The sequence below is a fragment of the Epinephelus fuscoguttatus genome, linkage group LG16 (assembly GCF_011397635.1).
Source record: "Epinephelus fuscoguttatus linkage group LG16, E.fuscoguttatus.final_Chr_v1".
Lineage (NCBI taxonomy): Eukaryota > Metazoa > Chordata > Actinopteri > Perciformes > Serranidae > Epinephelus > Epinephelus fuscoguttatus.
In genome coordinates this window covers 17986014-18000144 of record NC_064767.1, presented here as the reverse complement: position 1 = coordinate 18000144, position 14131 = coordinate 17986014, and the positions used below count along the sequence as shown (strand labels likewise).

At 41.2% G+C, this 14131-nt stretch overlaps 2 protein-coding genes across 3 annotated transcripts in view; one reads left to right on the top strand and one right to left on the bottom strand.

Annotated features, from left to right (window-relative positions):
- Window positions 1–14131, top strand: part of LOC125903271 (bifunctional 3'-phosphoadenosine 5'-phosphosulfate synthase 2-like) — a 275592-nt gene that overhangs the window by 43116 nt on the left and 218345 nt on the right. The window lies entirely within an intron of this gene.
- Window positions 1–14131, bottom strand: part of LOC125903270 (cGMP-dependent protein kinase 1) — a 143507-nt gene that overhangs the window by 21857 nt on the left and 107519 nt on the right. For both annotated transcript variants that reach the window (XM_049600091.1, XM_049600090.1), the window contains exon 7: window positions 11106–11200. In XM_049600091.1, coding sequence (XP_049456048.1) covers window positions 11106–11200 — 95 coding nt within the window. The remainder of the gene's footprint in view (window positions 1–11105; window positions 11201–14131) is intronic.

Sequence of the window (14131 nt, the reverse complement as noted above, 5' to 3'; positions counted from 1 at the left end):
CGTCAGAGAAACATGTAATCTTGGTGGCTCAAGTAGTTAAATTGTCCCCAGTTTTGGATCGTGTTCATGCTTAAACACGTCTAGTTGTAAAGATTTTGGTTTAGAAGCTTTTATTGGGGGTTTTGCATGGTAGAAAGTGCAGCTGTTCTTTGTTACAAACCACGGCTACAATAGCGGTGGTGCAGAAATGCTGACCAATTATGGCTTTTCCATGTAGGGGGCTTAAAGAGATGGGTGCTAAAACAAAGCGTTTCAAGTGGGATTTATCCTTGTGTGTCAGCTTTATGCAGACCCTACGCTGTAGCCTACGCAAGTGGCCTACACCGTTGTCAGTATTTATACCTGTACAATGGTGTGTCTGTGTCACTCTGTAGTTACACTTTCAAAACACTTTAGTTTAGTTTAGTTGATTCAAAACACACATTAAACATGGCTTAATAGAGACAATTTCAAACACAAGTACGCAAATTGTCTTTGCTATAACTTGCAGCATTCACAGACAAAGCACACATTTTCCCCACAAATACAACATACTAATGTTATTAGCACAAGCCTGTGGCATTTTACATTGTATAAATTAGCCTACTGGCTAGCGGACTTTTCCCCTACTCATATGAAGCCAGGGACAGCAGCAACATTTAACAAAGGTAACGTTACAAAATTTGGCTCCATTACAATTCACAAGGTTCACTGACAAAACAACTGTCTTATACTTAATACGTTTTAAACAAAAAAATATAAGATGCTAATGTTATTAGCACAAGCCTATGGCATTTTACATTATATAAGCTAACCTGGCATATAGTGGAGATTTCCTCTACCCATACGAAGCCAGGATAAATCACACAGACCTAAAATGTTATTTTATGGAGGCTTTATTGTCTTCACAATTTATTGTTTCTTATTTGTGAAATAAAAGTAAATAAAAGCTTCATTTCCACTGAGGGAAATGGTGTCAGCTTACAAAAATAGACAGTAGATATGTGAGATACACACTTTTTTTAAACATTAAAGCATTTTCTGGTTTCATACCCAAAATACTTAAGTATGAACTTGAAAATGAACAAAATATGTCCACTTTAAATAACCTTTATCTGACGTTAATACATTTTAGAAGATCACGCATCACAATGATAGATATTAAAACTAAGAGCAACTCATCAGACACACACACAGTTTTCTTATTAGTGATAAGGAGCTACAATGACGGCGACACCCACAATCTGTCACATGAGTTAATTTGTCTCACAAAAGGAAGTGCACAGTGTTTGTATCATTTACTAACCATGGTGATCCAACACAACACTTTGGGCTATATTGAAATAGCGCTTACATAAGCGCGGATCATCCTTGAGAGACCTCAAGGGTTTCATATTAGAGAGCAGCTTGTTACACCTGTCTCCCGCTGCTCGAACGCAGCCGAGGAAAACAACTTAGTGTGCCATTGCGTTGATACTAGTGATGTTCTATGTGAAACACAATCACTAAACAATATCAGTCAGAATGAATTATTTGCATGCTGCTGAGCCGAAGTCATCCAGTAAGCCCAAGATGGCTCTGCACTTGTTAATTGCAGTGCAACGAGAAACGCATTGGAAAACAGACAAGCACACACACATACAAACACACACATGCACCAGCAAAGTCGCACTAAAAGCAGCTGCATGCTGTGTCTGGAATGTCCTTTGGACTTACACAGGAGGGAGCCTGTGGTGTTGATTTCCAGTAGATAGTTGAAATGAACCTGGTAATTGGACAGTGATCTGGTGTCCTGGGAAGGGGGTTATGAAAATAACGTACAGGCTTGGAAGCTGAGAGCCGGGCAGTAGCTGTGGGCTGCAGTGTGTGAAGTAAAGCCGGGGTCAGGACCGGGGCAAGAACAAGAGGTGGCTGTGGGATACACAGCCAATCATCTGCGCTTTAATTCTGTGACTGAGAGGTATTCAGGTGGGCTTGGATAGCTGCGTCACAGGTTGGTGTTGAAGTATGTAAGTAAGTGAATGTGCCTTTGTTTATGCAGCTTTTCTCCATTAACTACAAATGGTGCATTTTATCTGCAGTGTGAACACTTTCCAAGGCATACCAGACATTTTTACATTTATGAATATATTTTTCCTTCTCTTCCAGGAAGCCACTAGAATAGCATGTTTTAACATCACCTTGAAACCCCGTGCTGATTGGTGCATTTGTATTCTTGTTTTTCTAAACTTCACCAGGTGAAAGTGATAGCTGCGGAACATTATTTCACTCGCAAGCTATGCTGTTAGAGTAACCAAACACAGTGTGAAACAGATAGAAAGGTTACTCTCAAGCGTCAGATGTCTGAGCTCGCCGCAAACACGTGAAAACACTAACTGGGAACCTGTGTTTCTCATGTATGGACTTATTTTAGTGGCCTTTTATGGCAGCGTTTGTGTTCATTGTTTCTCATCCTGCATTTGACGGATCAGTGTGTCTGAGTGCTACTTCTGAAAATGTTATTTATTTTGTGAATTCGGGGCTCTGTAGCTGCAGCTGACTCTCAAAGCTTAATGCTGTTTTCAGCTCTCACACTCCTCCATCCCCATCCCCAACCCTCCCCTTGGGTTCAAACACCTAAAATACATTTCTGGCCTCTGGGAAATTCTGAAGAAACAGTCCCTGTTCATAACTGCATCACAACACAACAATAGTGCATGTTTCCAAAACAAAAAGGGACAACATGGGATTCACTCGACAAAGTACTTCCCAAGCAGTCTGGAAAAAGCCTCAAATCTTTTGATAGCTGATTTCCATGCTGTGATGGTATGAACTGAGAGCAGTGGCTGTATAAAATGAGAGATGGCTTCAGCCGTAAAATCTATGGTATGCCTCAGAGCAAAGTAAAATATACAGAGGATACAGGCAGAACATAAAGCAGCAATGTACAAGTTGAATACACAGAGGAAACAGACAGGAACATACAGCAGCAGTGTATGAAAAAACATACAGATTTGTAGCTGGAGATGGCAGAAGTTAATGCTTTGACTTGTGGGGAATGAGCTATTATAAGACAGAGGGTATGGCTCAGAGTGAAGGGAGATGGGTGATTCTACAAAGCCACATTCAGACTGACAAGCACTACATAAAAAAAAAAAGGAGCATTCATTTCAATGAGACCATTGTGTTGCGCATTGTGCTGCTGGCCAAAAATTTCTGTGCGAGAGAACAGACCTGGTAACAAGTCTCAAGCTATTGCCTCTGTAAGGCTGAGCTAAATGTTTACAGAATCACAATCAGAAATACTTTATTGATCCCTTAGGGGAAATGATTCATTACAGCTGCTCAGATGTAAAGAATAGAGCACTGTAAGAAATAAATATAAAAGAGTTTGAAATAAAAGTATGTAAATACAAAGCTATACAATAAAATAGAAATGAAATGAACATTAAAATAATAATGCATTATGCTACAGTGTACTTAAGACACTGAAAATTAAAACATTAAAATAGATATCGTCACTGTGCTGAGGCTGCTAGTTTGAAAATTAAACTACAATATATACATCAGGAGAATAAAACTGTAGAATTAAAGTAACCATAAGAAATATGTATACTAAGTATTGTATGTTGAACCGATGTATGTTTGACCATGTTCATTATCTTAGTTTAGCGTATTTTTGTAGCATATGCTAATTAGCCCAAAACACAAAGTAGAGCTGCGGCAGATGGGAATGTCTTTTTTTTTGGGTATGTGTGGTATTAGTCATGACCCAAAGTACTGCCCAAATTAAAGATTTGACTAAATGATGGTATTAGATGAAACGTTAAGGGATCACCAGAGTGATTACAAATTATATTATACAAATACGGTGATTCAGAGGAAAGTCAGGGAATTGCTCAAGTCATTAGGGTTCATCTTCTTGGGACCATGAGTGTGTGTGTATAACATCAGTGCTACTGTTAAAGGGATAGTGCACCCAAAAATGAAAATTCAGCCATTATCTACTCATCCAAGGACATCATTTGAACTCAGAGTTCAAATGACATTTTTCCAAACAACTTTTTATGTCGGGGCTTCAGGACACTTGGATCACTACGGACGAACAGTATGGAGATATTTTGTGGTTTCAATTATGTGTTTTTTGACATCTTAATCTGGGGTGCCGTCAGCCTCCATTAGGTGGAGTTGTGCTGCTACCCACTCTCCCCTTGGATCTCCGTAAGGGATGTGAGGACTCTAAAACTTCACCTGAGCCTCCCTTGGCATATGGGTGAGTAGATAATGGCTGAATTTTCATTTTTGGGTGCACTATCCCTTTAAGATTTTTCAGTCTGGACTAAATTGATGGACTGACCAACACTGCCATCCCTAGAGTCGAGCTGGCAGCATGGCTAAAGCCTTATAGAATGGCCCTTGTAGCCATAGGCGTAGATTTTTGGGGGTCACATGGGACATGTCCCACTCAAAATTTAGAACATTTGCCTTTGTCCCCCCACAATAAAAAATGAAAGTAGCAGAGGACTTTTATTTTAACGAAATTAAAGACATTTTTACCATAAATTAATGCAGAAAAATTCCCTAAAATGCAGGAACTCAGGTGTTAGACGCTCAAAATTTCTTGGCGGAGGAACCTAAACCCCAAGTTTTATGTGTGTCTGTCCAATTTTACAAAACTTAAACAAAAACAAAACTTACGCCCTTGCTTGTAGCGGTGTGCTTGGAATAATAATAATTCTTATTTATAAGGCACTTTTCAAAACAAAGAGCTTTATATGTCAATAATTAAAAGAGACAGGACATGTCAACAGCAACTTTTAAAAGAACTGATAGAAACACTATATAAAAACAGAGGAAATAAAAGACAGTCTGAATGAACATAAAACTCAAGTAAAATCAGGAAAGGCTCTCTGATAAAAGTATGTTTTGAGAAGGGGCTTAAAAGAGATCACTGAATCAGCCGACCTGATTTCCTGAGACTGTTCCAGAGCCTTGGGGCCCTGATAGCAAATGCTCTGTCCCCTTTAGTTTTCATCTGAGCCTCTGGAACAGACAAAAGGACCTCAAAGTACATCCTGGCGTGTATGATACTAAGAGGCTGGAAATATAGCTGAGAGAGGGACTATGAAGAGCCTTCAAAGTGATCAGTAAAATCTTAAAATCCATTCTAAAACATACTGGGAGCCAGTGTAAAGAGGCTTAAACTGGAGCGATGTTAGTCTCCTGTTGAATCAGGACAAACGCATGCTGTTGTATTAACGTTCCAGATTCCTAAAACCCTGCAACAAATGAGTAAAAACTCCTGTGCAGTGTTGATATCTGCTAAACTGTAGAAGTGGACTTCCTGGTTTGTCTCATCTTCCCACCGGTATCCGTGGCAACTATCCACACTGACATGGCCTCTCACTGTGGTTTATCGGTGGGCTATTGTTGGTCTGAGCATGGTCTGACACTGACACCAAACACATTTATGTCCGTGACATCACACTTTTTTTTTATATCAATCACTCATCCTGTACTGGAACACCCCAACACCCAACAGACATACACTTAATACACTGAGGAGAGGAGGTCAGGTCACATATTGTCCGTGCTATTGATGGATCTACACCTCAAATGAAAGTTCATACTTCACAGGAGGTGTGTGACATGAGATGTTGTTGGCAACGTACAAACAGTTTCAAACCGGAAGTCCATCTTTTCCTGGAACATCCACCAACGGCACATAAGTAACCTATTCATTAAGGGCTATACGGCCCTTTGGAGAAAACATGTAATCTGATATTTCTCAGCTGCTTTAATGTATACACATCACACACAGTGCTCCGCAGGCTCCAACAAAACCATTATGGCTGGCAGGAGAGCAGACTTTGATTTGTAAATATGTTGTTCTCACAGATCAAAGGCAGCGTCTTCAGATGGACAGAGCAGCCTTTGAGTAGGAGCTATTGAGTTTCATGAGCGAGGACACACACAGTTAACTTCTAATTACAAAGATGGCCCTGCAGAAGAGCCTTCTGATCAAAAGCCTGGTTCCAAGATGGCCAGCATCTCAATCATTTGAATTTGCAAGACATCCTTCACCATCAAAGGTGTCGTTGAATGGGCTTCTCTCGCTCAAGACACTCCAAGACAAAAGGAGTTTGTGACAACAGATGATAACAAGCAGAGCCCGAGGTGAGGAGAGCACTTTGTTTTAGTGAGGTGTAGGAAAGATATTGTTTCCTTGGTTAAACAAATCATGAGACGCTCTTAGAGGTGCTCTGAAGAGCTTTTCAAAGCTGAACACCATATCCTGGTAAACACTACAAATGCACTGATGTAAATATATATGGATATATTTAAAGTCAAAGTGAAACGGCATTTCAAAGTAATCTCGCTTCAGTATCGTGATGTATTTCCAAGTGAAACAGAGTAGGCAGGAGGGATATAACAGTAAAAGGAATTTGATTTGATTGTTCAGAAGTGGCCGTGTCATAATAGTTATAACAGTGAGGCCCTGACCCGAGGGACACAAAGGAATGACTCACCCTACTTCGCCTTAGACTGGCTAGCACTTATCCCCTTCACTGATTGGATTGGTTAGTTTAAGGCAAGAGGAGTAAGATAAGCTCAGGTTAGGGCAAGAATGGGGCACCCAGAAGGTCAGTGGGTAGAGCGGGCGCCCCATGTAGGGTAAGAACATCAGGGTAAGCCAATCAAAGTAAGGGTAAGGTGCGTCATTCTTTCGCTTTCCAGCAAAATGTGAATTTGCGACCCATTTGATATAACACTGGCCACACTGCTATCTGTCAGTACCTCTATAAAATGCCTTGCACCTAATCTAAAGCTTTCACAAATACCTCTTTCCTCAAGTGGATAAAGCTGTTTATAAAGCTTTAAATGACCTCGCCCCTCCATACATCAGAGATTTTCTATCATGTTATGTTCCAGCCAGATCGCTGTGGTCCTCCACTGCTTTACTTTTAAATGTTCCTCATGTGTCCCATAAAAGTCCTGGTAAGAGCACGTTCTGTTTATACACCCCTAAACTGTGGAATGTGCTACCTCTGGATATTAGAACGGCGAGCTCTCTCTGTATTTTTATACACAAATTGGAGACTTATCTTTTTAATCTGGCTCTAAATGTGGAGTAACGTTACAGTCTTGATTTAAGTGATTTATTTACTCTCTTTTTAGTCTGTGGAGTAGAAATCATATTTTTCTGTTAGTTTGTTCTGTTTTGGTTGGTTTGCTTTTTTAATATTTTATTGTCTTGTGTCTGTGTCATTCCAGTTTTGCCATGTGAAGCACTTAGGGCTGCATGTTTATATGAAAGGTGCTCTATAAATATAGCCGGGTTGAGTTAAAGGACAACTTCTGTATTTTTCAACCTGGGCTCTATTTCCCCATGTGTATGTGTGCGTATCATTCATGGGTACCACTTGTTCTAAAATTGGTTCAGTATTGAGCTGCGAAACAAGCTAAAACGGTAATGGGGGCAAATGCGTCCTGTATAAAAGTGCTTTTTTTCGCCACTGATCGGTTCAGATCACCAGTGCTATCTCTGTAGATAGCATATTGTAGCAGCCCTGGGGCAGTGGTGAGTGTGAATGAGTGGAGTCAGCTGTCAGTCAGTGTTGGAGCAGAGAGGCGGAGGGCATCCACGCTTGGTATTGTAAATGAGTATGTGTGTGTGAAGTGTGTGTTTTTTCGCCACTAACCGGTTCAGATCGCCAGTGTTATCTCTGTAAATAGCATGCTAACTTAGCCTTTCCCTTACCTCTGGGCTGTGTGATGTCACGAGCTTTGCTCCACTGTGTCTGTAGCTCTCTCTACTCGTGGGACAGCCATTTTCTTGAGGAAGAGGTGTTTTGAGATTGGATGTCTTCTCTTCTTCGGCGGGCAGTAGTCATCTTGGGAGAAGTGAGCACTGCAGACCCGATGGTCTGCAAGGCGCAGTGTCTGGACAGGAGTGTTAGCATCCATTTGTAGCACAACTAGCCACAACTTCAGCATCTCGCCGTCCGACAAAGGCAGCCTATGAAAGCTGTAACTTATGGGGTGTTGCGCGACATCCTGTTCTTGTGTTTGGGAAAAAGACCCGTTTATTTAAGCACTCCAAAAACTCCGGTAACACTCCAGGGGGTAGCACGTAAAAGACTCGTAAAAGACTAGCGTAACACACACTTCACACACACATACTCATTTACATTACCAAGCGGGGACGCCATCCGCCTCTCTGCTCCAACACTGACTGACAGCTGACTCCACTCATTCACACTCACCACTGCCCCAGGGCCGCTACAATATGCTATCTACAGAGATAACACTGGTGATCTGAACCGGTCAGTGGTGGAAAAAAGCACTTTTATACGGGACGCATTTGCCCCCATTACCGTTTTAGCTTGTTTCGCAGCTCAATACTGAACCAATTTTAGAACAAGTGGTACCCATGAATGATACGCACACATACACATGGGGAAGTAGAGCCCAGGTTGAAAAATACCGAAGTTGTCCTCTAAATTCAAGCCCGCGGACTGTAACCATAGTATTTTGGGGAATTGGAACCAAACTGACAGAGCATGCTGTTGCTGCCTTGCTAACTTATGCTTAGCTCTGTGCGGCTAAACGTTACAGATTGATTGATGGGTGAATGTCATTATATCATTGGTTGGAATTAGCAGGTACTAGATTATGTATGCAAAGGTCATTGAGTTTTTGTATTTTTGTGGCATATATTGTTAAATAGGTTAACAAAATGGCTGCAGATATGAAAGCAAAGGTTTAAAACGGCATTTTTTATTTCATCTCGACTTGAAGGATATGCGTTATATATCATGCATATATCTGTGTGTGTGTGTGTGTGTGTGTGTGCTCACATACAAACTCATCAGTATGATATTTTGCAGTCGTCCTTTCAAGAAGTCACTGAATTCCTGGAAAATTCGACACAAAAGCAGCACAGCTGCTCGATCCATTATAAATTAGTACTTTGTGTCATGCTCTCATTCATCAAACAGCACCTTTTTACATCCCATTAGTGTAACAGGATCAGATTTCTATTTGAAACCACCTACTCCTCCCACTGCCAGGAGTTCAACCTTCCCATGCCTCACATGTTCTGCATGCATATTAATGCTCTGTCATCTTTTATATCCTATGGCCATTAGCTTTAACATATGGGGAAGCCCAACCATGTGTGCAATGCCAGCTATCACCCTGACATCACATAGTGCATCTGGAGGGCTCCTTTCTAAAAATAAAAATGATTTATGGTGTGTGTTTTGACAACACATGAGATTACACTTTATATTTCACATGATAGTGCTTTGGTTCAACTTGAGTCTCTTTGTATTTTAAAGTGCTTGCTGTGTGCTCCTGAATTGTGCCTGTCGAGGGCTTGACAGCTTTCACATTCGGCCACAAGATGGCGACCTCTCCATTTTTTTTTTCATGTTAACACTGTTGGCCAGCGCATTCAAATGTTCTCTCATGTGTGCATATGTTCTCTGCTTCTACCTGACCCCTCACAGACACAATACACTTCAGACTATTTTTTACCTCTGCCCTGCCCCTGTTTTAATAATACATTGCGCAGAGAGGTGCACAGTCATGACAAGACAGGACAAACAGCAGGGTAAAAATATCACCACAGGGCACGGGGCTTTGATGCCAGAAGCCGTATAAAATATTTTTATTACACTGAAGTGTTCTTTCGGTGGAGGTATTTGTGTGCTCAGATGGCACCGAATGTTAGCAGCGGCTGTGAATCATCTGATCCGTGCAGTATATACAGCCTGGTTAGTTCAAACATGCTTCAGTACATCACAGCTAGGAATCCCTGGCACAGGCTGATATAGCATAGATGTTTATAATGCTGTGGGGCGTAGATTTTCAGTGGACGCAAGGGCCACAACCCCCTCGATGCTTATAACCCCACAATATAAACATGAAAGTAGAAGAGGACTTTTACTTGGACAAAACTAAATAAATTTGCACCATAAATTGATGCAGCAAGGGCACAAATGTTGCATAAAAATCACCAGAATGCAGAAAATGAAGTGTTTGATGCTTAAAATTTGACCCCCAACCCTCCCCTGTTAAATTTGTCTCCCTTCCCAATAACAAATTGAAACCTACTCCCTTGCTGGGGACTACTTGCACTTGGCTTACATCTGCATAATACATGTTTATCTCTGTTGACATAAACTGTCGTGTTAGTGACAGCCGCTGTGCTCACACACTTAAGACAACCGTTCACAAAAGATGGTGAAAATTCATTATTACAGTCAAGGACAGAACAGAGATGTCCTTGATAACCACGATGCTCTGGCAACCAAGACAGGAAGTGAGAAAGAAAAGACAAAAGAGGCACACAGATAATATTGTCTAAATGAAATGAGTCTCCAGCTGTGAGCACACTGTACGACTGTAGAACCCCATTAAGTGACTCAAAATAATGACTTCTTCCCCCTGTAGTTTCTGCGTGACATGGCCGTGTGCAAAATATAGCACAGACGGGTTGGTGTGGTTGTGAGGGGATCTCCACTGTCAGCCCGACATAGACACTTCTTTGCTTTTGGTTTGGGCAGAAAATAGAGCTTGAGAAAGAGGAGCACACCACATTAATCGTAAGTGCCCTCGTTTGCACTCTCTGAGAAGAGAGTTAGAACATTTAGAAATGTTACCTGCTCAAATCTTAAGACAACAGTATTTTCAGATGCAGAAACATCTAATCTGATGGAAAGCATTTTGATTTCTATGACAGACTCTTTCCCACCTGCTCAAACTTAACATGCTTTCTTTGGTTCAGAGATAGAATATGTGTGTCACATCTCTAATATGCGTCTGGAACAGCTACAGTAAATCAGGCCTGAAGTTGTGTAACGCGTGCCCCGGCTTTAAGAATTCCCAAACACTTGGCAAGTTATCACGCCTCTCAAGAGGAGTGAGCGGCGGAAAAAAAACAGGGACAGATAGGAGCTGGAGGCTGGCTGATAGCAAATTAGAAAGGATAGATGCACGTTAAGTACAAGAGGGAGGATATTAAAGAAAGGTTGCGAGTGAAAATTAGAAGGGAAGTGGGTGACAGTGAAGGAGACAGAAACAGCAGGAGAACAGAAGATTTAAATTGGAAGAGGCAGTGTTATTAAGAACAATCTTACCCTTGCAGTGCTTTCTCTCCGAACCAGTCGCCTTTTCCGAGGCTGCGCAGGTAGACGGGCTCTCCATTGGGCAAGTCTTCCCTGGTCACATTAACCTGGCGAAAAAAGGACGGAGATGCAGGCGGAGGAGAGTTAAAGAAAGCAGTGTGACAGGGAGGAAGATAGGAAGCAAGAGAAGAAAGACGAGGTCCCTTATAACAGTGTGAGGATGTGCGGCAGGTGAAGGAGAGAGTATTTCATTTACACATCACTCCAAAAGAAAGTGACACGTATGTGAGTTCTCACGATGACAGGTTAATCATACTATTACAAACAGCCGTGACAGATATCTCTGTGCATGAGTAGTCTGTTAGAAATAGGTGACTGCCATCTCTGTGAGGATCTGGGAGGCGTCTCTGACCACTTCATTAGCCAGATGACATGTGAGCGATGGCACTGTGCTGTGCCGCTAGACTTTACAAATCAAAGTGATGGCACTTGAGTGGATTTTAGAAGAAGTGAATGGAGACGGTTGTTACGCCTAATAAAGGATCTTGTCTTCTTCCATTAGTCAAGTTCTGCTCAGGTGTAGCAGCGTACTGAGCACCGGCGCACTGTAGCGCTACCAACACCTGAGTGACAGTGTAATTACACACGATGTAATATGATCATGAGGGAGGATAGAGGAAAAAAAGCAAAGAGGAGAAGAAGAAGAGAGGCTTAGAGGGGGTAAGAGGTGTAGGCCAAAGGGCGGGCTGTGTGTTTGTTGTGAGATGCCTAAATTTGGTGGAATGTCCTCTAGACAAAATGCACCGTCTGGGGGAAAAAGCCAAGCGGAAAGCATCGGTAAGGTCAGCAGCATATATGTGTGTTCCTGCGTGTGTTCATCTCTTTGTCCCAGTGCGTATTTGTTTGTGATGCAGTCGTGACGACCTTGTCAAGTGGCTTGTATTTGTTTGGGTCAAAAGACAGTAAAAAAAAGGCAGGAAACATAATGTATCTTCATCTTTTACAATGACACATCCTGGACATGTGAACTGATAGAAAATGCAGTGAACTTGTCTCACTCACTGGGATATGAGGGGGGATTTAAGGGATATATTTCGTAAGACATGGTAGCATTTAGTAAGTATATTTCTTTACTGTACAATCACTTAGTAAATCACAAATTTCCTCACGATACAGTATACCAATTGTTTGGACAATGATGTGACGTGCTTATATCACAAAGTCTGCCACAATAGGATTTTGACTGATTCAGTTCTTGGGTCTGTGATCAATATGAGACAATATCAGTAAATATCCTTATTGTCTTTTTCTTGGCTGCTCCCCACTGTCTGTCTGGTGCTAGGCCACCAACACTGTTTGAATGTTTAGGAAGGAGGTGTGCTTGGATGTTAATGGTGACACAGACGTGCCATGGGAATTTCAAAATAAAGGCGTATCTTAAAGATATGTCTTGATATTTTCAGATATGTATCACTGTTGTTGAATTCAGTGGAATCATTAAATCAATTTATCAGTCCAGACCGATATATTGTTACGCCTCTAATAATCACCTGAAAATAAGAATCATCATGTTTTTGTTATCTCAAAATGAGCCATTTATATCCACATAGGGAGTGGGACCTCGTCCATGGAGTTTGCCCTGAACTGACCAACAACATTGGCTCTAGATAGGGGCATTCGTGCCTTTGAGTCATCGTAATGGCTGCTGTAGTTAGAAACTCCTCCTTGATGAGCAGTTTTGGGGAAAAAAACACTGATTTTTTTTTTTTTTTTTTTAACCCTTTGACACCTGGAGCTACATCACTTTTCCTGTGCTGCTTTCAGATGCCTTTTGCAAGTATTTAAACCATTGAACCCTGAGGAAGTTGGTGTGATTTCTTTTAAAAACAAGGGGGAAAAAGGCAAACTGACTTAAACTGAAAATAAATTAAAAGAAAAAAGTGAAAAAAGATAGGGGAAAAACTACATTTATAATAATAATAATTATTATTATTATTATTATTATTATTACATTTTAAAATTATGTTACAGAATTATAATGTTTTCTCAGCAGTTTCTCTGGGTATTTTCCTTATTTGTTTGTTTCCAACTTTCTTTTTCTCTCTCTCTTTTTTTTTTTACTAATTTTCTTGCTTTTAATTTTCTCTTTTTACTAATTTCTTGCTTATTTTTTGGGTAATTTCTTCCTTTGTTGCTAAATCAAGCCAATTTTCTCAGGTTTCAAGGGGTTAATGTGAAACAGCTTTATTCAGTGTTTTTACCGGTTTAAATCACCTGATCCGTTTGTTTTGCAGAGGAAGAGACCTTTGTGAATAATTCGGCCCAGTAGAAACCTCCTGAACATCTAGATCTTAAGTTATCAGAGAAAAAAGTGAGCACACATTAGCAGATGTTGGGGTAGCAGCCTGTTTATGACGAGCCAAAATCACCTTATCTCTTTCTTTTGGAGTGGAGGGGACATCTGTGGATAGTTCGGCTCCCAGTAAAAAGTTTTAACTAGTTGCAATCTGCAATCATCACTGCTAGATGCCACTAAATCCTACACACTGCTCCTCTAAAAGACTGTTATCACAGAGAATAATGTTGATAATGTATGTATTGATGGTGAGGAAGAGGTGTGGATGAGAAACATGAACAGTGAAAGGAGCATCAGGAAAATGTTGAAGAAAATAAGGATGACGAGCAGGGAGAAAATGAGGAGGAAGAATAGTGGCATCAAAGCATGTTCACAATACAAGCACATGAAAGGCCACCAGCAGTGTTGATGCCGGAGTGGACGGCGTCTCATCTGTGCTCAGTGTGAAGGCCAGCGCTGATGACAGAAAGGTGAAATGAAAGTGACTCCATTCTCCTGTCTAGATGCTCCCAGAGCATCTGCACGAGATGATGACCGAAGCGGCCTCCCCCTTATCTCCAGATGATTGATGAAAGCCAACTTCCACCCCAAAATACTACCACTTTGCTTCAGAGATGGGCGTCTCTTGCCATGTGTGTCATGATGCTCTGCACCGTGATGGTGTGATGATTAATCTGGTGGT